The sequence below is a fragment of the Bufo gargarizans genome, chromosome 4, assembly GCF_014858855.1.
Source record: "Bufo gargarizans isolate SCDJY-AF-19 chromosome 4, ASM1485885v1, whole genome shotgun sequence".
NCBI lineage: Eukaryota > Metazoa > Chordata > Amphibia > Anura > Bufonidae > Bufo > Bufo gargarizans.
The window spans coordinates 495,222,794-495,247,411 of NC_058083.1; the positions used below are offsets into that span (position 1 = coordinate 495,222,794).

The 24,618-nt window shown below is 44.5% G+C and overlaps 1 protein-coding gene across 2 annotated transcripts in view; it reads left to right on the forward strand.

The window, feature by feature from the left end:
• Positions 1–24,618, forward strand: part of SRBD1 (S1 RNA binding domain 1) — a 204,828-nt gene that overhangs the window by 45,957 nt on the left and 134,253 nt on the right. For both annotated transcript variants that reach the window (XM_044289689.1, XM_044289690.1), the window contains exons 12-15: positions 1,453–1,560; positions 7,049–7,206; positions 14,257–14,353; positions 21,232–21,339. In XM_044289689.1, coding sequence (XP_044145624.1) covers positions 1,453–1,560; positions 7,049–7,206; positions 14,257–14,353; positions 21,232–21,339 — 471 coding nt within the window. The remainder of the gene's footprint in view (positions 1–1,452; positions 1,561–7,048; positions 7,207–14,256; positions 14,354–21,231; positions 21,340–24,618) is intronic.

Sequence of the window (24,618 nt, forward strand, 5' to 3'; positions counted from 1 at the left end):
TTTGAATAGAACAGGTCTGCTGTTGCTTCGTTCAGTTGTATTGGACTGTCTGAGATTGCTGGGTACAGAGCCTGACCATCTCCAGCGGTCCCATAGTCGAATAGAGTTGAGTGACAGTAGACATGCATGATGGGTGGGGGTCCTAGTGATTGGACCCCCATTTTGACACTTATGCCGTATACTGTGGATTGTTTGTGTAAACCCCCCCTTTAATCTACATACAGTAGATTCATAATTCTGTATCAAGATTGGAGCTCATTTTTTATTGATGCAACGCTCCAAAACCCTTGTCACACAGTTAGACTACTTTCACACTCGGGTTTTGTGCGGATCCGTCATGGACAGATCCGTTCAGATAATACAATCGTCTGCATCCGTTCAGAACATAGCCAAGACGGAACCGTCTTGAACACCATTGAAAGTCAATGGAGGACGGATCCGTTTTCTATTGTGCCAGATTGTGTCAGTGAAAATGGATCCGTCCCCATTGACTTACATTGTGTGTCAGGACTGATCCGTTTGGCTCTGTTTCATCAGACGAATACCAAAACGCTCCAAAGCGGAATGAAGACGGAACTGAGGCAAACTGATGCATTTTGAGCGGATCCTTTTCTATTCAGAATGCATTAGAATGCAAACTGATCCGTTTTGGACCGCTTGTGAGAGCCCTGAACGGATCTCACAAACGGAAAGCCAAAACACGAGTGTGAAAGTAGCCTTAGATGTTCAAAATCTGTCCAGCTATAGCTGCCACTAGAGGGAGCTCACGCCATGGGAGTTTACACAGTTCCAGTCCTTGCACACATAGGTCAGTATGCAGTGAACCATCCCTTTAAACAAGCACTCACACCATTTTTTTTTATTTTCTTCTCTGACCTGTTAGAAAGGTACGCAATGTAACCTGTGGTGAAGGTAATTTTCTTACCAGTGACTGTATTTGTGAGTTATAACCTCCCTTCTGATCCTTGGCGGTGTCATGTGACCAGCACTCTGACTTTCCAAATAACACAGCATCTTATGTGTGGACAGGAAGCCAGTTTCTACGGGAGCCTTAATATCAGTCTCATAGGAATGAACAGAGAAGTAAACCACTTCCTATCCTGTGTCAGTTGGAGAGGCAGAGTGTTGGTCACATGACGCAGCTGAGGATCAGAAGAGAGGTTATAACTCACAAATAGTCACCGGTTATAAGTTTACCTTCTCTACAGTTTACATAATGTACCTTTCTAATGGGCCAGAGAATAAAGATTTTTGTTGGAGTGCTTCTTTAAGTGTTTTTTGCATTACATGTGTTTATATACATTTTGTTAAAGCTGGGTGACACCAAGCATGGCAGACCTAGGTGCCCACTTGCCTGTATTTTTGGGAGCATCTTTTAGCAATGTGCAGTACTCTTCAGAGCACTTACCAATAACCATCATTAATGTTCATCTTTCGGTGTGTTTTTTTTAGGTGGAGACCAAAGCAATTTGCAAGACCTGAGTTCATGAAAATCCTGCACAGCTCTGTAGAAGACTCCTACAAGCGTCTCATTTATCCTCTCCTCTGTAGAGAGTACCGGTATGTCAGTCCATATAGCCCGGAACAAGAAATTGTGTATGTCTTGTCTCAGCACGGCAGAATTCCTTTAAAGTGAGTCTGTCCCCAGGAAATTCACTGTTACCCCAGGCCCAATGCCTCGTAGGGCTATCTCAGCTGAATATAATCTCGACAGTCAGGATAAAGGCCTGGTTCACAGCTGAGCGTTTTACAGCGCGTTCCTATGCGCTGTAAAATGCTCAACAGGCAAAAAAAACATGTTTCCCTATGGGCATGGTTCTCACCTGCGCGTTTTACAGCGCGTACGAACGCGCTGTAAAACGCCCTACGCCCAAAGAAGTACAGGAGCTTCTTTGGGGCGTATTGACGCGCGTTCTGTACATAAACACCTCTGTTTTTCATTGGACGCCTCTGTGGTCAATCGCAAGAACGCGCGTACCACACGCGTTTCCTATTTCCAAAAAAGCGCTGTAATACGCCCCGAAAACGTCCTACAAAAACGCGCGTTAAACGCGTGTATCAAATACGCTCAAGTGTGAACCAGGGGTAAAGGGGTTGCCTAGCCTAATAGCCGTTTGGATTAGATCCGGAACTCCCATAGAAGTGAATGGAGAGCATGCCACTCATGCGTGATGCGCACTCCTTCGCTTTGGGGGGCCCCATTCTAGAGATAGTTGCAGATTGCAGGGGTGGGACCTGCACCTATGGGACAATGGTATCATATCCTAGCGCTATGCCACCAAAGTGCAGGATAGGCTAAGCCCTTTGATCTAAAGCAGGCATCCTCAAACTGCGGCCCTCCAGCTGTTGTAAAACTACAACTACCACAATGCCCTGCTGTAGGCTGATAGCTGTAGGCTGTTCGGGCATGCTGGGAATTGTAGTTTTGCAACAGCTGAAGGTCCGCAGATTGAGGATGCCTGACTTAAAGGGTCACTGAGTTTCACAAAACATTTAATGCATGATAGCGACATATCAAAGGTTTTGATTGGTGGGAGTCTGAGTGCTGCGACCTCCACCGATCCCTAGAGCGAGGAGAGAGAAGCACTCACATAGCACACTGTCTCTCTCTACTGTCTGAAGGAGAAGATGCAAGTCAAACTCAATAGAACGTCTATGGGACTGTCTCCGTTCTGTCTCCTGCATTAAGGAGAGTGCAATATGTGCATTTGTTCCTCGTTCTAGGGATCGGCGGGTGTTTCAGCACTCGGACCCTCACCAATCAAAACCTTTGATATGTCGCTATGACATCAAAAGTTTTTTGAAACATCACAGGCACTACCACGACCTACAGACATTAAAGGGTTTGTGCCAAGTTTAAAACACATTGCCTGTCCACAGGATTGGAGATTATAGTTTGATCGGTGGAGGTTCAACCGCTGGGAATTTTGAAACTTGGGGTCCCGTTGTCCCCCTGTTAATGGAGTGGAGGTTGAGCATGTGCGCTGCTGTTCCATTTATCTCCATAGGACTGCTGGAGGTAGGTACGGGGCTAGATAAATGTAGCGGCAGCACGGATGCTCAACTACCACTTCATTTATACAAGAGTACACAGGACCTCGGTTCTTGTAATCATTGGGGGTCCCAACGGTTGGACCCCATCAATCAGTTCCTCGAGATAAGGGGGTGAGTTTAACACTTAGTAAAACCCTTTTAAAGGGGTTGTGTCACAAAGGATATTCTACATTTTTCAAACCAGCACCTGGATCTAAATATTTTTGTAATGGCATGTAATGAAAAATTTAGCATAGCCACTGAGATATTCAATAAAATGTATTCTTATAGCGCCACCTGCTGTTTTTCTTTCTTTTTTTTTTTTTTGTCCGTCTCACTTTGCTGGTCGCACGTGCTCAATTTAAATCTTCAACTGCCACCAGCCATATGTTCTGTTAGAAGCTGTGGCAGTTACAGAGAGAGAGCTGCAGCAGAAAGGACACAACCCCTGAGCTGCAGCAGAAAGTATACGCCCTGTGAGCTGCCAGCTTGATATAAATTAGAGCAGTGAATGTGGAGACCTCTGGATCCATGTGAGGTTCAGGGCTGGTTCTAGCTTTGTTAGAAAGGTATTGGCATGTTCTATACTATGTCTGGTTTTCATTTTTTACATCGATCATGGCATAACCCCTTTAAAGAGAAGAAGCGAGGCTTGTTGTTTTAACTCTTCCCTTTCCATAGCGAGACATCGCAGGTTCCTGTATTTTCATAGGCACCATAATTAGGATCTGTTCGGCCTTAAACCATAGCAGCAGGTGATGTGCGGTAAGGTTACAGGTTACTTACAAAAACAGCATCCTGTAAAATAAACCGTACGCCAAGTAACATGTAAAACGAGAATATGGTTCCTTACAGCATTCTTACCATTCCATACCTTGCAGATCTACAGCTTTGGTAGATTTCAGATTTGGCTTCCTCTGTATTTTTTGACCAAATATTCTTTTTTACAAGTCAGACATTTGTAACTCCGCCATATGGTGTTCTAAGAGCCTTCTAGTGAATGCACAGTTCCAGGACACGCTCCCACCCTCTCTCGTGCCAGAGAAATAGTTTATTATTTAGTGACAGGTGAGGAAATATTCACATAGATTTGTGGAACGACTGGGCCTGTTATTTCATTACATTTCTTTACCCCGCCTTCTACAAGTCATATTGTCTTTCACGTCTGAAAACCTGAGATTGTTGCCCTTGGCACCATCTGGCGTGTTTTTGTAGGATTTTTATGCAGATAGGACGATGAAGTTTATGCTGAAATATCTTGGCGTTTAGCTAGTCATAGCCTGCCATGTAATGACGTTTGCTGTGTCAATACTGGCGTTATAGGAGACGGGTTGAATTTTTGGGTTGAAGCTTTATTGTGCAGTTTGCAGCTATGGCAGCTTCAGACTAAAAACGGAGAATAAAAAGGACAACTTTGTGTCTCATTTTTGTTTCCTTAAAGGATAATTGTCATATTTTCATCAAAAAATCTATTTTAGCACATGTTACTGCTGCAGCAGGATTATGCATAAAGCAATCTTTAGTTTAGTCACATACCACTGTTTTCCTTGAGTTTTTCCCTTTGCTACTGCTGTTTAAACATTTACAATATGAGGATCTTCTCAAGATGGCTCCTCTGCCAGTTCTCTGAAGCCAAAACTGCTTTCCCTCAGGTCACATACAAACTTGCTGTAGCCAGCAGCTTTCTGCCAGCCAATCAGATTGGATTACTGAGAGACACGCCTCCTTACGCTGAAGCCGAATGCAGGCATGCAGTGTGAAGTACCGCCCCTCTGTCTTCTGTTTATACTAATTGGAAGACAGACAAGCCCTAGCAACGGTCTTTTCAGGGAGCAGTGGAAAGGGACTGGGGACATTAATGAAAGCTGCTATTATAAGATCTTTTGGCAGGTATACATGCCTAGCTCTAATAAACTAGCAAATAAAAAAAAATATGACAGTTATCCTTTAAAATTGAGTGCATTGAACAGGAGGATGTATAACGCTACATGGAAGTCCCTCATGGCACCACGCTACAGATCCGACAGGTGCATGTGCCACCACTTGGTGCTCTATGTCAGATATACTCTTCCCTAGAAGCAAATGTAGAGGTAGAGCGGGGCCCCATAAATGTCCATCAGTGGACAGTTATGGCTCTTCACGACCCAACGGTTGTACAGAGCCAAAATATGGGCTATGCCATGGCTTACTAGAAGAAGGTGACCATGGTGGCGTGTGGGACACTTTAGGTCCTTCTCAATTTTTCCCTACACAAAGCCACCACAGGCCAGGAACGGTGTAGCGACTTGCTAATATGAACTACCCCCTTAAAGGGGTTGTGTCACTTCAGCAAGTAGCATTTATCATGTAGAGAAAGTTAATACAAGGCACTTACTAGTGTACTGTTATTGTCCATATTGCCCCCTTTGCTGGCTGGATTCATTTTTCCATCGCATTATACACTTCTCATTTCCAGGGGTTACGGCCATCGTTGCAGTGCAGATATAAGGGGGCCGGGAAAGAAGCTGCTGCGCATGCATGTCTGTGCGTGCTCTCATAGACTTGGCCACCAGTTGTGCAAGCACGACCCCCACTTGTGGATTGCAGGGTGGTCGTAACCCCTGAAAACAAGCATTGTATAATCCAATAGAAAAATTAACCAAGCCTACAAAGAAGGCAATATGGACAATCACAATACATTAGTTAGTGCCGTTTAGTAACTCTGTCTACATGATAAATTAGTTTTTTTTTAAGTAAGACAATCGCGTGAGACGTTGCCGTTACACCTAGAGGCTCTGCTTTCTCTGTATCTGCCATACCCTTTGCACTTTGATTGACTTTAGAAGAAGTCAGGGCCAGGCATGATGCCGTTTATACTGCCGTCCTGTCAATCAAAGTGCAAATGGCATTCTGTTGCTCCTAGATGCTCATTTGCATATATTAAAACATAATTTTTCTCAGTAATTTGGACACATATGAACATGGGACCAACACCGATGCCTTCAGCTGCCAAGTGCACATGTAACATGTCAGCCAGTTTCATAGGTACAAAACTGCTGACAGATGCCCTTTAAGATCTATCAACTATCTATGACTTCTACTTATCCAAGAATGGGACAGTTTAGGTTCTGTCCATTTTTGGAGATCTGATGTATGATCACTCTCCATTGGAACAAATGAGAATTTTAGAAAAGGCCATAACGTCTCAGGATCTATAACCCCTTCCCTCAAACATCCCATTATGTCCCAATTGCCGCTGTGAATTGATGCTGAGTCTGTGAGAGCTGAGAGGAATCCAGGGAACTGTAGCTGTTCGCATTAATAATTTCACCCACAGCAAGCCCTGGCAGAATCAAAACAAAGGTGTAGCAAAGATCTTGTCAAGATAGTGAAAAGGATCGATAGCTATTTCTGACCTATAATGCTGCTATTATCTGGTGAGCACTCAGACACATATAGGTATTTTTTTTAAACTCTTTTTTGAAAAGCTTTGAAACTCCCTTTAAAGAATACATTATATGTTCCTTATCTGAAGTCTAAAAGTTCCCCCTGAATGCCACCATTATACTTACCTGCTCCCTGGCCCCAGCTTTGCTCCGGATCCCTGCACAGTGCTGCTGCATTTCCCCATCAACATCCGGCAATAGGGGGGAGCAGCCAGTGGGATGCCGCGCAGGGATCCGGAACAACGCTGGTGCCGGGGAGCAGGTAAGTATAATGTATACGAGGGGCCTGGGCATTGGGGGTGGGGGGATCTTTTAGACTTTGGATACGGATAACCCCTTTAAAGTGTTGCCAGTGAAGACTACAACTTGTCTGCAAAAAAAGAAAAAAGCCTACATATAGCTTTGTCAACGGAAAAATAAAAAAGATAAAGCTTTTAGAATGCTTTGAGGGAAGAAAATGAAAATTGCTTGGTACTGAAGACCTGTCCTTAAGGGGTAAAAAAAAAAAAGATAGATAGATGTATATATACTGTACATACACAGTTTGTGTTGATTGACTGCTGTCCCACATTTGTTTTGTATTCCAACAGTTCCAAGCTCACGTCAGACGCAGAGAAAGAATCCATTATGATGTTTGGAAGAAACCTGCGCCAGCTGCTGCTTGCAAATCCAGTTAGAGGACGAACTATAATGGGTGTTGACCCTGGATATAAGCATGGCTGTAAGCTGGCCATCATTTCAGCCACCAGTAAGTGCATCCTATCTCCCAGTACTCCTAGACAATAGAGGTGCTGCATTGTGTTCTACTCTATGATGTAGGTGTCCGTACGCCACCCAACGAGTCTGCAGGTGCCAAACAATATCTAAAAATTACTGGTAAAAGTTGGTGACCGATATGACCACCACTATAACTGTCGCTATCAGTCTGCAGCTGACAATACATATTAGATCAAAACCCCCACAGATGGTACTGGACACTAATATAAAGAGGACGTCCCATGAAAAAATTCTACAGTTCTCAAACCAGCACCTGGATCTGACTACTTTTGTAATAGCATGGAATTAAAAATGTACTATAGCCACTAAGTCATTCGATAAAATCTAACTGTATAGCGCCACCTGCTGTTTCTTCTTTTTCTTATTTCTCTCTCCACCTTGCTGAGATGGCCGCACATGCTCAGTTACATCCTTTAGCTGCCTCCTGAGCTGTGATAGGGAGAGCTGAGACACGCCCCCTGAGCTGCAGCAAAAAGCACACACCCCCTGAGCTGTGATAGGGAGAGCATGGACACGCCCCCTTAGCTGCAGCAGAAAAGACACACCCCCTGAGTTGCCAGCCTGATATAAATCTAGCAGAGCCAATGGGGAGATCTCTGGTTCCCTGTGAGGTACAGGGCTGGTTCTAGCTTTGTTAGAGATTGTCATGTACTATATGGTGTCTGAATTTATTTTTTAACATTAATCATGGGAGAACCCCTTTAACCCCTTAAGGACCGAGGACGTACCGGTACGCCCTATTTCCCGAGTCCTTAAGGACCGAGGACGTACCGGTACGTCCTGACTTAAAATCTGAATTCCGGCGCCGCGGGGGTTAATCGAAACGGGATTTCGGCTGAAATCATTCAGCCGGCATCCCGTAACAACGCAGGGGGGGGTCATTGGACCCCCCCGTATCGGCGATCGCAGAAAACCGCAGGTCAATTCAGACCTGCGGTTTTCTGCGTTTCCGGTCCATTCGGGTGTCCTGTGACCCGATGAACCGGAAAAAGACTGCGATCGGTGGCGTAATTTTACACCACCAATCGCAGTCCGAGGATTTGCAGAGGCGGAGCTGGCCCTGGTGCTGAACGCCGCTGTCCAGGGTGCTGATTGGTGCAGGGGAGAGAGGCGCGAGATTCAAACTTCCTGCGCTCCTCTCTCCCCTCCTCTTCCTGTCCAGCACCCTGACCGTGCAGCATCGTCCAGCACCAGCTCCTGTGTCCCCCTAAATCGGCATCCATCACCCTCCTGCACCCATCGCCACCCAGGTAGGTTAGGGTCAGTGAGGGAGAGGCACCTTTAGGCAGGGATAGAAGGGAAAAGTTAGAAAAAAAAAAAAAAAAAAAAAAAAACACATTTATTCCAAACTTTTTTTTTTCAACTTTCAGACCCCAGACCCCCCCTGCCACTTGCCCCCCCCCGCAACCCCCCCACCACCAGCCCCCCCACCACCACCAGCCCCCCCCCCCTACCCACCAACCCCCTCCCCCCACCACCAGACCCTTCCCCCACCACCACTTTTTTATTTTTTTTCTGCGTGCGCTGACTGGCCGGCACTTTTTAGCGTCCGTCCACTGTTAGCGCATCGCCCGCCCCACCACCCCACCGACCGCTGATCAGCGTTGAACCGCTGATCAGCAAGTTTGAACTTTTTTTTTTTTTTTTTTTCCTAACACTTGCCCATTTTTTTTGCCTGGACTTTTTAGTACGTGAACACCCGTGCCCCCACACACACGCACATAGAATAAAGGTTTACACGCACGCACATACACACGCACACACACACACCCATGGCCCGCCGGGTGTTCTCGGCCGAGGAGGCATATGCCCAGATTGCCTCCGACTCTGAGAGCCCCAGTGAGGATGAGGATGACCCCACGTTCCTTTTGTCATCCGCATCCTCCTCATCATCATCGGATGACGATGAGCCACCAAGGCAGCGGAGACGCCGCCAGGCGGAGCCAGGGGCCACACATGCTAGGGATCCTGTGGCCCACCCTAGTACGAGCCGCCCTGGGGTTCGTACTGGTTTCCCGGCCCACCAAATAAGTTCACCGGAGCCCCCTGCCGATGAACTTAGCTGGTGTCCCCCAGTGGACTTTGAGCCTGAGATTCCGGATTTCGCTGGCAATCCTGGAATCCAGATTCCCACAGTGGGGTTTACTGAAATAGACTTTTTTAGTTTTTTTTTCAGTAACCCACTGGTGAATTTGATGGTGGAGCAGACGAATCTGTACGCCCAACAGTTCGTCGCTCAAAACCCAGGCTCAGTTTTGGCTAGACCCGGTGGCTGGACGCCGGTCAGTGCAGCCGAGATGAGGACATTTTGGGGCCTCGTGCTGCATATGGGTCTAGTCCAAAAACCCAGTGTCAGGCAATACTGGAGTGGGGACGTCCTGTACCAGACCCCACTGTACAGTATGGTCATGACACGTCACCGGTTTGAGGCCATCCGGAAATGTCTGCATTATTCCGATAATGCAGCATGTCCACCCCGAGGTGATCCTGCCTATGACCGGCTGTACAAGATACGGCCGGTCATCGATCACTTTGGGGCCACATTTCAGCAGGCCTACGTACCTGGAAGGGAGGTCGCGGTTGATGAGTCTCTCGTTGCGTTCAAGGGGAGACTCAGTTTCCGCCAATACATTCCCACAAAGCGGGCGAGGTATGGCGTGAAGCTATACAAAATTTGTGAGAGTACCTCAGGGTACACTTACAAATTTCGTGTGTACGAGGGGCGAGATTCCCGGATTCAACCACCAGAATGTCCCCCCACTCTGGGTGTTACCGGGAAACTCGTGTGGGACCTTATGTACCCACTGCTGGATAATGGTTACCACTTGTACGTGGACAACTTTTATACCAGCATTCCCTTGTTCAGGTCCCTTGCCGCCAGATCCACGTTCGCTTGTGGGACCGTGCGGAAAAATCAACGCGGCCTCCCTGCCTACCCCCTCCAGGTACCTATCCCCAGGGGTGAGACCCGTGCACTTACCAGTGGAAACCTGTTGCTGGTCAGGTATAAGGACAAGAGGGATGTCCTTATGCTGTCCACAATCCACGGTAACAGCACCACCCCAGTCCCTGTGCGAGGTACCGCAGCAACGGTCCTCAAGCCCGATTGTATCGTCGACTACAATCGGTATATGGGAGGAGTTGATCTCTCTGATCAAGTCCTCACGCCATATAACGCCATGCGCAAAACCCGGGCATGGTACAAAAAAGTTGCGGTCTACATGGTGCAGGTTGCCATGTACAACTCTTTTGTACTATCCCGAAGCGCTGGCAGCACAGGGACATTCCTCCAATTCTATGAGGCAGTCCTCAAAGACCTGATCTTTTCGGACCGGGAAAGAGCAGGCCGGAGTACCTCGGGAACTGGAGGCGCCCGGATCGTCCCTGGCCAACACTTTCCAGGTGTGGTCCCCCATACTGGAAAGAAGGGACGAACCCAAAAAAAGTGCAGAGTGTGTCACAAGAGGGGGATACGGAAGGACACCACAACTCAATGTGACACGTGCCCCGATCATCCGGGCCTCTGCATTATCGATTGCTTCAGGGAGTATCACACTTCCATGGAGTACTAAATTTTTATAATCCCCAACAGTTCACTAGAGAACATAAAACACTATGGCTCTCAGACTTTGGAGACACGAAAACAATTTTTCTTTCCCCAAAAAATATTAGTTTTAGTGCAGGCATCCTCAAACTGCGGCCCTCCAGATGTTGTAAAACTATAACTCCCAGCATGCCCAGACAACCTACAGCCATCATCAGGGCATGGTGGGAATTGTAGTTTTACAACATCTGGAGGGCCGCAGTTTTAGGATGCCTGCTTAGTGTCTCCAAAGTCTGAGAGCCATACATATTGGGCATCGTCGCGTGCGTAAAAGTCGTCGCTATAAAAATAACTTTTTACCAAACGCCTCGGATGAACGGTGTTAAAAATATAAAATAAAAACGGTGCCAAAACACCTATTTTTGGGCAAAATTTAAATTTAAATCCATTTTGCCGGTAATAAAGCAAGGGTTAACAGCCAAACAAAACTAAACATTTATTGCGGTCGTAAATGGCTATATAGCCGCACGGCAGGGCATAGAACGAAGGGAACTCCATACGGTTTCTGGAAGGCAGATTTTGATGGACAGTTTTTTTTTTTTACACCATGTCCCATTAGAAGCCCCCCTGATGTAGCCTAGACTAGAAACTCCAAAAAAGTGACCCCATCTAAGAAACTACACCCCTCAAGGTATTCAAAAATTACTTTACAAACTATGTTAACCCTTTAGGTGTTCCACAAAACTAAATAGCGAATGTAGAAACTATTTTAGAATTAAATTTTTTTGTTACATTGCCTCAAAAAAGAGTAATATAGAGCAACCAAAAATCTAATTTACCCCAAAAATTTTCCCAAAACAACAACCACCTTATCCCGTAGTTTCCTAGATGGGGTCACTTTTATGGAGTTTCTACTCTAGGGGTGCATCAGGGGGCTTGAAAGGGTACATGGTGTAAATAAACCAGTCCAGCAAAATCTGCCTTCCAAAAACCGTATGGCGTTCCCCTTCTTCTATGTCCTGCCGTTTAGCCAAACAGTAGTTTACGACCACATTTGGGGTGTTTTTGCAAACTACAGAATCAGGGCAACCCATTTTGAGTTTTGTTTGGCAGTTAACCCTTGTTTTACTCCTGGAAAAAACTGATTATATTGGAAAATTTTCCAAAAAATAGAAATTTCTAAATTGTTTCTCCATCTGCCATTAACTCTTGTGGAACAGCTAAAGGGTTAACAAAGTTTGTAAACCCAGTTTTGAATACCTTGAGGGGTGTACTTTCTTAGATGGAGTCACTTTTTTGAAATTTCTATTCTAGGGGTGCAACAGGGGGCTTCAAATGGGACATGGTATAAACAAAACCAGTCCTGCAAAATCTGCCTTCCAAAACTCATATGGTGTTCCCCTCCTTCTATGTGCTACCGTTCGGCCAAACAGTAGTTTACGACCACATATGGGGTGTTTTTGCAAACTACAGAATCAGGGCAACCCATTTTGAGTGTTGTTTGGCAGTTAACCCTTGTTTTACTCCTGGAAAAAATTGATTATATTGGAAAATTTTCCAAAAAATTGAAATTTCTAAATTGTTTCTCCATCTGCCATTAACTCTTGTGGAACACCTAAAGGGTTAACAAAGTTTGTAAACCCAGTTTTGAATACCTTGAGGGGTGTACTTTCTTAGATGGAGTCACTTTTTTGAAATTTCTATTCTAGGGGTGCAACAGGGGGCTTCAAATGGGACATGGTATAAACAAAACCAGTCCTGCAAAATCTGCCTTCCAAAACCCATATGGTGTTCCCCTCATTCTATGTGCTACCGTTCGGCCAAACAGTAGTTTACGACCACATATGGGGTGTTTTTGCAAACTACAGAATCAGGGCAACCCATTTTGAGTGTTGTTTGGCAGTTAACCCTTGTTTTACTCCTGGAAAAAATTGATTATATTGGAAAATTTTCCAAAAAATAGAAATTTCAAAATTGTTTCTCCATCTGCCATTAACTCTTGTGGAATACCTAAAGGGTTAACAAAGTTTGTAAACCCAGTTTTGAATACCTTGAGGGGTGTACTTTCTTAGATGGAGTCACTTTTTTGAAATTTCTATTCTAGGGGTGCAACAGGGGGCTTCAAATGGGACATGGTATAAACAAAACCAGTCCTGCAAAATCTGCCTTCCAAAACCCATATGGTGTTTCTGCAAACTACAGAATCAGGGCAACCCATTTTGAGTGTTGTTTGGCAGTTAACCCTTGTTTTACTCCTGGAAAAAATTGATTATATTGGAAAATTTTCCAAAAAATAGAAATTTCAAAATTGTTTCTCCATCTGCCATCAACTCTTGTGGAAGACCTAAAGGGTTAATAAAGTTTGAAAAAACAGTTTTGAATACCTTGAGGGGTGTAGTTTCTAGAATGGGGTCATTTTTGGGAGGTTTCTATTATCTAAGCCTCACAATATGACTGCAAACCTGAACTGGTCCATAAAAAGTGGGATTTTGAAGATTTCTCAAAAATTTCAAAATTTGCTTCTAAACTTCTAAGCCTTGTAACATCCCCAAAAAATAAAATATCATTCCCAAAATGCTACAAACATGAAGTAGACATATGGGGAATGTAAAGTCATCACAATTTTTGGGGGTATTACTATGTATTACAGAAGTAGAGAAACTGAAACTTTGAAATTTGCTAATTTTTCAAAATTTTTGGTAAAAAATGTATTTTTTTATGCAAAAAAATTAACTTTTTTGACCCAATTTTAGCAGTGTCATGAAGTACAATATGTGACGAAAAAACAATCTCAGAACGGCCTGGGTAAGTCGAAGCGTTTTAAAGTTATGAGCACTTAAAGTGACACTGGTCAGGTTTGCAAAAAATGGCCTGGTCCTGAAGGTGAAAATGAGCCTGGTCCTTAAGGGGTTAAGGTGTATGAAAGATGCTGAGGGTAAGGTCGAATGCACACGACCGTGGAACACGGCCGTGAGCGGTCCGTGGTAACCCGGCCTGGCATCCTGCTGAGAGCAAGAGCGCATGGCGTTATTAGTTGCTATGACGCCGTGCGCTTCGTGCCGCCGCTGCAGTACAGTAATACACTTGTATAAATCATACCAGTGTATTACTGTAGTGCAGCGGCGGCATGAAGCGCACGGCGTCGTAGCAACCAATGACGCCGTGCGCTCCTGCTCTCAGCAGGATGCCAGGCCGGGTTACCACGGACCGCTCACGTCCGCGTTCCACGGTCGTGTGCATTCGGCCTAAGAAGGATGCTTTGTTGCTGCGTTGTCAGACTGTGCATGTTTTTAGGGTAGTCAGGAGAGACAGCTGCTGGCCTGGCAAGCCTTCCAATATGCGTCTGTGGAGAAGGACTGTCCTAAAGATGCCCATACACTTAGGATTGTGATTCCCGTGCATCATTATAACTGGAGGAACACTTTAATTCACATTGAATGGCGTATAAAATGTCTTCCGTATATATATATTTTTCAGATCAGATTCTTCATACAGATGTGGTGTATCTGCACACAGGACACGGGCGCGGAATGCAAGAAGCAGAGAAAATCAGACAACTCCTGCAGAATTTCAAGTATGCATGCTTTATTCTTCGGTTTTTCTACTGACGGCTGATTGTATGCTGACGTGAAGCATGCTCTATATACAGTCGATGTTCTCTGCCTCTCAGTAAGTCTAAAGGGCCTCAGATGTGGCCCTTGGCTTCACACATGGGCCCCACATTACAGTCAGAGTCCTCTGTTTACAGCAAAGCGGTGGAATGGGCAATGACAACCCAAGTCTGATAGATGTGTTACACATACAGAGCTCTCTGCATTGCCTGCTGCTCTGGATGGTGCTTGTTCTCTATTTATCTTAAAGGGAACCTGTCATCAACTTTGTGCTGCCCATACTAACGGCAGAATAAAGTAGAGACAGGTGAGTTGATTTCAGAGGTCTGTCATTTAAAAGTTAAAAGTAACGCTGTGGCGGGCACAGAAGGCAGGAGGAGTACAATTTCCGGACATAAGGAGGTATAACCTTGCAGGGATATTTCGTCATTGCAGGGATTGGATTAACCAAACGGCACACTACTCGAATGTGGTTTTGGAAAGGGAGTTAGCTAGAGGCTATGACTTAGGAGGACTCTTACACTCCAGATTGGCATTATTGCACCCAGATTTGAAGAACTCGGTGGTGATAAGGGACACAGTAGTAACGTGGAAAGAAATGAGAAAGATCTACGGTCTGTCATTCTTAGCGTCTAAGCAGATGATGTTATTTGGACATCCAGAGTTTGAACCAGGAAGGTCCAATAAACTGTTCAAAAACTGGAAGCACAAGGGAATAACTACTATGCGGCAGGTAATACATGACAAAGAGTCTAGATACTTGACCTTCGGCGAGATGCAAGAAAAATATGCTCTCCCTGGAGGTCAGGTTCTTCCTTACTTGCAGGTAATGCACTTCTGCAAAAATAGACTGAAAGATTTGAAAAGTGAATATGCCGTAAATCAATTTGATAATTTGTTGAAAAAAAGGAACGCAAAATATCCCTATCTGAAGTGTATAGGGAGATCAGAGATAGGGAGGACAAGAGAACGGAGGCCAAGTTGTTTCAGCGTTGGGAGGCACTCCTAGGTACATCAGAATGGAAAGATAAGATGGTGGATGGATGAGAGTGAGAAAAGTGGTGACGTGTGAAAGATGGAGGGAAACCCAGTTCAGGCTACTTTATAGGGCCATATATGCCTTCAATATACCTCAGAGCAGTTCTTATCCTAATAGATTGGTGATGTGTCCTAAGTGTAAAGAGCCAAAAGCTACTCTAGATCACTGTGTGTGGAAGTGTCAAAAGACACAAACGTATTGGAAGGAGGTGCTCACCTGGATTAAACAAACATGGAATATTAATTTGGTTTGTGAACCACAAGTGGTGCTCTTTCATATGTATGAGGAGCATTTAAGGGTTCCAAGATTGGTAGACGGGACACTGTTAGTAGCGTTGAGGTGCTTACTCAATAAGTGGCTAGATCAGGAAATTCCGTCTATGGCTGAATTGGTAGGTCAGATGAAACATTTCTTGTTGATGGACCAACTAGAGGCAGAAACACACAAGAATAGCACTTCGACACACTTCTTAAACAAGTGGAAAACATTTATTAGTAAAAACCTGTCAGAGAGTGATATCCAGAAGATCATGCAGAACTTTAGGCATACAGAATGGTATCTAATGAAGGATCTAAGAGGGACATTAGGGAATTTGAAAGTGAACAAGTGATGTTAGGAAACGTAAGAGGGAAGGTATAAAGAGACACAACCAGAGAAAAGTTGGGCGTGGGGGGGAGGTTGGGGAAATGAATTGTTAGAAGCATGCATTGTATTCATAGAAATGTATATTTGTCTCGAGATATGTGCTATACATGTATAACTCCGGAAATGTATTTTGATTCTGTACATTTATAAGCGCATTTATACCAAAATGATGACTGAGAAATCATTGGAATGACATGCTTTGATAAAACACTAATAAAATGTGATTTAAAAAAAAATAAATAAAAAAAAAATAAAAAAGTTAAAAGTAAGTAGTTGCTGAGAACCAACATCACAATCATTGCAGACTGGACCTGGAAAAGAGTCACGGCCACCTGAGAAGAGTCCTGGTTACTCAGGAATTCCTGCTCTCCTGCCACCTGCTGATGACTGACAGTCTTCTACCTAGTTTTCTCCCTTTCTCTCTAGGAGAGAACTGCCAATCATCAGCAGATGGGCAGGAGAGCAGGAGATTATGTATAACCAGGACTCTTCTCAGGTAGATTTGACTCTTTTCAAGGCCTGGGCTGCAATGATTATGATGCGGGTTCTCGGCAACCACTTACTTTTAGCTGATGAGTGACACACCGCTGACATCAGCATTTCTGTCACTACTTTATACTGCCCTCAGTACGGTCAGCATGAAGTTCCCAGGTTCCCTATAAAGGGGTTCTCCGGTCCTTTTATATTGATGGCCTATCCTCAGGGTTGTGACACAGGAGCACATGAATAGAGCGTGCCCTGGCTGCTGCTCCATTTACAGTATCTCCATGGGACTGGCAGAGCTAGCTCTGTACTTGGCTATCTCTGACGGTCCCATATGGAGTAATGCATTGTACATTCCCGACCGTTGCTCCATACATGTGGTGGGAGGAGGGTTGGTGCTTGTGATCGGTTGGTGCTCCCGGTAGTCAGCCCCTTAATGGTGACTCCTCAGTCAGTGATTGGCTGAGCGGACAGTCAAAGCCGTTTGCTGTTTGTTAGCTTGGGATCAGGAAGCGAAGAGCGTCGGGGACCTGAGCACCGTCAGAATGGCAGGTGTGGGGATCAGTTAGGTTGGTAATACTTATTTTTAATTTTTAACCCATTGTGTCTTTTTTTTTATACATTTCCCTGGAAAAACCCTTTTATTATATTTTCATAACCTTTAGGTTGACTCAGTGTCAAAAACTTTTTAATTTTTAAATAAATAAACTTTTATTTCTTATATTGAGACATCACTGTCAGACATTTGACACATTTTTCCTATTTTTGATGGAACCTTTCTTCAGCATGCAGATTATGTGGTGATAGATCCTAGAACTCTGCCTTGTCCAGGGGGTTTAGATTTTGGGAAAGGGCTGGCTTTAAAAAAGATGGTCATCCCACAGGAATCGTTATCGTTAAAGGGCATCTGTCAGCAGATTTGTACCTACGACACTGGCTGACCTGTTCCGTGTGCGCTTGGCAGCTGAAGGCATCTCTGTTGGTCCCATGTTCATATGGGTCCACATTGCTGAGAAAAATGGTGTTTTAATATGTGCAAATGAGCCTCTAGGAGCAACGGGGGCGTTGCCATTACACCTGGAGGCTCTGCTCTCTCTGCAACTGCACCACCCTCTGTACTTTGATTGAAAGGGTCAGGCATGATGACGTTTACACCACCTAGACTTGTTAATCAAAGCTCAGAGGGTGTCTCAGAGAGAGCAGAGCCTCTAGATGTAATGGCGATGCCCCCGTTGCTCTTAAAGGTTCATTTGAATATATTAAGCCATCATTTTTCTCAGTAATGCGGGCACAGATGAACATGGGACCAACACAGATACCTCCAGCTGCCAAGCGCACATGTAACAGGTCAGCCAGTGTCATAGGTACAAAACTGCTGACACATGCCCTTTAAACTTTTTGTTCTGAACTAGAAAAACATGACCGCTTTCTTCTAAAAACAGCGCCATCTGGCTGTGTGTGGTATTGCAGCTGAGTTTCCTGCACTTCAGTAGATATAGGATATGTTCACACGGCAGATTCTAACGATGACAAAATCCGCCACGTATCACGTGGCAGAAGCAGCTGCGGTTGCTTCCGTGTTTTTTATTTTATTTTTATTTCTACAGTTCGTCTAACCATTGAATTGAGCTAAACTGCGAGCAGGCTCCCGCCATGGCTTTCCGAGGTGCCCATGCGGTAACCATGCCAAAGCTGGACATGTAGATTCTTGGCGTGGTCTGGAAAGCCACACATGAAAAATCCTTGACATATAAACTGCTGCGCAACCTCCCTCTTAAAACAACAGGAGACTGTTTCAGCGCAGATTCGGCGCGGTTTTCCGCACTGAATCCGCTTGCCAGAAATCTTGTTATAAGCTGCAATATTAAGCACAGGGGCGGCGCTGCTTTTAGAAGACAGCAGTCCTGATTTATATAGAACTCGCTGTAGACAGAAGTAATATCAGCGATCATCTTCCGATAGTGATGGCTGCTTAGCAATCATTCTCGGTAGGTGATTAATCATCCCTTTGAGTCACGGGGCTTATATCTCCATTCAGCAGGAAAAGACATCTCCGCAATTACACGGCAGCCTAGAAGTGGCAGCGAGCGCCTGAGCACGTCGTCTGTCTGATAATTAGAAATAGGTTAATTTGCAGGGCAATACATAATAGATCGCGCAGTAATAATTAAATCGGAGCTAATTATCATGTTTTCAGGGCAATACCTATCAAAGGAAAAGTTGTTGGAGGGATAATTGGAGAGAGGCTAATTGATCAATTATATGTTAATTACATTGACCTGTCGTTTTGTCGGCTGCAATCCTGGGTAATTGTGTTTGCCGAACGCGATCATGAAAGCTAGGTCAGTGTGTAAGATGAAGAACGCACTTAATGATTTTGCGTCGCCGTTTGTTTATGAAGGTGAAAGTTTCATGCATTTATAATTTATAATAGGACTTTTTGCAAAACAAAAAGCAGAACTTTGGTGTCATCACGCGGCCAGCAAGGAGGATCGGGACGTGTTCACATCACCTTTAAGAAATGTGCGCTGGGGAAATATAACTTAGCTTTTCAGAATAGGCTGCCATGTGTTTATACATAAATGATAGCACTGACCTTTAGGTCCCTTTCACACGAGCGTGACGGATTGACTCCGGATGCGTTCAGTGAAACTCGCACCATTTTGCAAGCGAGTTCAGTCAGTTTTGTCTGCAACTGTGTTCAGTTGTTCTGTTTTTTTCCGCGTGAATGCAATGCGTTTTGATGTGTTTTTCACACGCGTGATAAAAAACGGAAGGTTTACAAACAACATCTCCTAGCAACCATCGGTGAAAAACGCATTGCATCTGCACTTGCTTCCGGATGCAATGCGTTTTTCACTGAAGCCCCATTTACTTCTACGGGGCCAGGGCTGCGTAAAAAAAACGCATTTATATAGAACATGCTGCGTTTTTCACGCAACGCAGAACTGATGCGTGAAGAAAAAACGCTCATGTACACAGACCCATTGAAATGAATGGGTCAGCATTCAGTGCGGGTGCTATGCGTTCACGTCACGCATTGCACCTGCGCGGAAGACTCGCTCGTGTGAAAGGGGCCTTATATGACTTGTATCTGGCACCTTTGTAGCAGTTTTTGCAGGCTCCATCTATAGTTCTCAGTTGTCCCTGAGCTGGTGGGTGGAGATTAGCTGCTCCACGTCGAGAATACATGGAAACAGCAGATTCTGCTCCCTCTCTCTCGCTGGGGTGAGATATAACACTTATACGGACTGCTTCTCTTTGCTAACTGTGCTGCTCACTGCTCCTATCCCCTCCCCTCTCCATAGACTTCTGTGGACAACTGTAATCTGATCCTTCAGTGAGCTGACAGTCCGTCTTGGTATCTCAAGACAGATTTATCACAGATTCAGAGTGAATGTTGGTTTAGGAAGGGGGGGGGGGCTAATAATTGGAGAACAAGGCATTTTTCTCTGATTGCAAAGTCGTTTTGTATTTTTGACTGTACATTTGCAAAGTTGTGTCAAACCAGATAATCGCCACTTTTGACAGTCCCACAATAAGATGATTGCAGGATATCTGGTTACTGAGACCTCTGGCAATCCATTATAATTTACAGTAAAACCTGCCTGAGATCTCCCGTAGTATGTATTTATTTCCCCAGCACCTCTTCTACAGAGAAATTAGGATAAAATTTTAAGGCCGTCCAACTAAACCACTGATGTGTTAGGCCTTTCGGACAGAGAGGTCCTCTTTATAGCTACTCTCAACTCTGACTAACTGGTGGACGTCTCAAACCCGCCCCCTTTTTCAGTGCAAAATGCCCCAATAAGGACAATTTTGAAAGTGTCTATGGCTACCTTCACATTTATGTTAGATGTTCTGTTGGCAGTTCCTTCAGATTTGGAGACAACAGATTCTGCTTTGTTACTATCGCTCACTCATAATCACCATATAGGACATTATTATACTGAGCAGTATAGATGCGAATAAAGCACTTGGAGTGAGAGATACTATTAGCTATTTACTATTATTCTTTGCTTTTCTCTGCGCTTCCTCCCCTCTCCATAGACTTTTATGGGATGATATAATCTGATCCTTCAGTATACAGGCAGCCTGTGTTGGTTTTAACAAGGATTTGTCGCAAATTGCCAAGAGAAATTTCATTTAGAAAAGGAGATAGGGAAAGAAACAGCTGATAACTCTAGGACAAGGGATTTTTCTTTGATAAGATCTATCACAAAGTTTCTTATATTCGCCCGCGCTTTAGATTTATGCAACATAGTGTGAAAGTGACCTGTTATGGTGCCCATACAGGGGAGACCATATAATGTGTATGGGTTGTCTTGTCTTTACTTTGATGACAGATGTTGGGAAACAAAGGATCGGGCATTTTGGAATTCAGCGTACCCGATCCTTTTTTTTCTCAGCAAAGATAACTCGCCACCAGAGGCAGTCAATTATTGAGAACACATGCACGCCTGGTGGAGTCCAGCATGCATGTGTATGGGCAGGGGAGGAATTGCTGTTGGCCAAAGGACTGTATGGTCACCTTTAAAATGCCTCATGAGAGATATTTTAAGAGAATCATGTCTTTTACTATAATATTTCCTTGTGGTAGTCACATACTGTATATTTCAGCGTCCGATTATAATTAAAAAAAATAATCCCTTATCCTGTCTCTTATATTTCCAGCTGCTATACAGTTGCTATTGGAAATGGAACAGCATGCAGGGAAACGGAAAGATATTTTGCTGATCTCATCCAAAGGAGGTTTTTTGCACCGCTTAGTGTGGTCTATTGGTAAGTCTTGCCTGTTTTTGACTTTTATTTTTCTTCTTTTTAAAGCCCCCATCGATCCCTCAATTCTTGGGCCACTTTTCTGGCACCCAAGATGGCTGCACTGCTTCTCAGACGACCTGATGCACACTGTTCTATGGTAGTCCGAGACACTCCCTGCTGCTTTTGGATCGACCAGTGCTGCTTACATGAGCAGCACTGGCCAATTCAAAAGCTGCGCTGGATAAGCAGAAAGTGTCCAAGAATACTGACCTTGTATAGATGGGACCCTACACTAAAGTTACCGGTGGAGGTCTCAAACGAGGTACCCCCTCTTTCAATTAAAAAAGTTCCCAATAAAGAGAATTTTGAAAGTGTCTGTTCATATTTATGTTAGAATCTCAGTTGGTAATTCCTTCACATTTGATGGAAAAAGCACATGGAAACAGCTGATTCTGCTTCCTAACTCACGCACTTACTCAGAATCACTATATGACATGGTAGATAAGTACTGAGTGGAGTAGATGTGAATAAATCACTTGGGGTGAGATATAATCTGTTAGCTGCTAAATCATGGCTGTGTTGTGTTTGGAATTGGTAGATCTGCGGCTTAGGTGAAAGGGAGGGCACAGCAAACCCTAAATTTATTTATTTTATATTGCATCACTGCTATATTCACTTTTCACATGTATGTCAACTATTTGGCATACATTTTGATCAAATTGTATGAGCCCATCTGCCCCAGCAAGGTAACCTCATATAGATGGGACCCTACACTAAAATTACCAGTGGAGGTTTCAAACGAGGGATCCACCTCTACAAAACAAAATAAATGCACAGATGCATGTACATAAGTTAGGTCATCAATATTTAAAGCGGTTTTCCCTTTATAAACACTTCACAGGATACGGGATAAGTGTCTAATTGGCAGGGGACTGACTGCTGGGTCCTTGTGTGTGACTGCAGTGATGGTTCACACATTCAGGCTGTTGCTCCATCCAACTTTATGGGACTGCCAGAGTACAACCTAAGTGCTTGTACTCTACCATCTCCATAAGTCTCATAGACTTAAATGCATGACCGATGGTTCATTGAAATGGGCGAACACAGTGCCCCTATTATTACGATCAGCAATGGCCTCCTTAGTCAGTCCCCTTCTGATAAGACACTTATCTCCTATCCGTGTGGGTAGGAGATAAGTATTTGTAACTGGACAACCCCTTTAAGTGCTGGAAACCCCTTTAAAGGGAATCTGTCAGCAATTTTGACCATGCTGAACTTTTGACAGTGCTGGCTGGGGAGAGCAGTACAAACATCATTTTGTGGTGCTGCTATCCTCTATTCTGCCAGGCTTAGCTCCTGTAAGTGCCTAGTGCGGAGGGTTCTTTGCTCTCTGCATTGAGCTTCTTCACAACCCCTCCCTTCCGATTGACAGCTGTTGCATCCAACCAGGAGAGCACTGCAGCTGTCACTCAGAGCAATGGGGAGGGGCTCTGAAGCAGCTCAATGCAGAGAGCGCCCTGCCTCCAATTGAGGAGCAGAATCTAGCAGAATAAAACTTCATAATCTCACTACTCCTAATAATAAAAGCTCCACAAAAGGTATATCTGTATAGCCGCCACTTAGGTGCTGTCAGCAGTTTAGCATGGTCAAAACTGCTGACAGACTCCCTTTAATGTTTGCAGAGTGCTGTTGCATATGGTGTTTTCAGCCATATTCTGTATTACCGAATTAAATGTATTACATGAATGATGCCAGAAATACACAAATCTGTGATTACTTTGAATTATTTTGAACAACTTAAATGGATTGTCTAGTTAAGAATACTTTTTTCCATGTGTCCTGTAGTTCTGAGAAGGGGGCGTTCTCTTTTCAGAATCCTCATACCTTGACTTGGAAGTGGTTCTAAAGAGCGTCTCTCTTTCTGGAGGACCTGTCCTGTACTGTATTACACTGTGAGCCGCTTGATTTGAATGGACACCGTGTAATACTTAATTTCTCCTGTGGTGGCACTGCAGAGAAACAGAGCACATAGGCCAGGTTCACAGCTGCGTTGTGAACTACGACACTCTGACAAGGTCACTGTATCTGGCATATGTGCCGGCTTTTGACTAGACAAAAAATACTCCATGCAGCATTTTTTGTCAAGCTGAAAGCCGGCATATATGCTAGAAACAGCCAGATCCCATTATAGTGATTGGGAATCGGTGGTGCATGGTGGGATCCAGCTATGCCAGATACAATGAACTCCAGCAGCCTTGTTCCTCCGCCAGAACAGACTGACGGAATTCACAGGACAGATGTGAACGCAACCTCTACAGCTGATCACTGGGGGTCCCAGAAGGGGCTTGGTTTGTGATCTTATTGTCTTGGAACCCAAGTAGGGAGTGTCCAAAGCAGAAAACCCCCTTAAATCGAATTTCTGGGTTTAATATTGATGGCCTGTCCTCAGGATAGGTCATCATTATCAGATTGGCATGATGGATTGGCAAACAATCCCTACTTGGCTTCGGAGAGGGCCGCAGCCTCTTTGCAGCTTGCCAAGCACAGCGCCATCCATTGGATAGTCGCTGTGCTTGGTATTGCAGGTCAGCCCCATTCACCTGAATGGGACTGAGCTGCACCTAGGGCACGTGACTGATGAATATGACTTAGCTGGCTTAGGGATAGGCTGCAGCGCTCTTCAAACAGCTGATCGGCGGGGTTGCCAGAAGCCTGACTCCCGCGGATTTGATATTTATGACCTATCCTGAGGATAGGCCATCAATATCAAAATGTTGGATGTCCCCTTTAATTAATCCAGTTGTCAGGACCTCTTTCAATGCTGGCATTAGAGTGAAAATGCTGGATGGCAGTGAAGGCTGTGATTGAAGTCGTAGCCATTTTTGGGGTCATTTATCAAACTGGTGTAAAGTAGAACGGGCTTAGTTGCCCATGGCAACCAATTAGATTCCACCTTTCATTTTTCACAGCTCCATTGGAAAATGAAAGGTGTAATCTGATTGGTTGCTATGGGGAACTAAGCCAGTTCTACTTTACACCAGTTTGATAAATGACCCCATTTATGCAGCTATATTTTCTTTTCCTTTTTAAGCAGTTTGATTTATTGTATTTAAGGCCAGAACAAACACCTGTAGATTTTCTCCCCGTCTTTTCTGTGTCCTTATTTATTTTTATACTTTGCGGCTAAGTCATTCCAGGAGATGGTTATGTGCTCCAGGAGCTGACACTCATTGGCCGCTTTCCCTGTGATTATTTTCACACTAATCGCACCAAAGTTCCTCCATATGTCAGGGATAATCG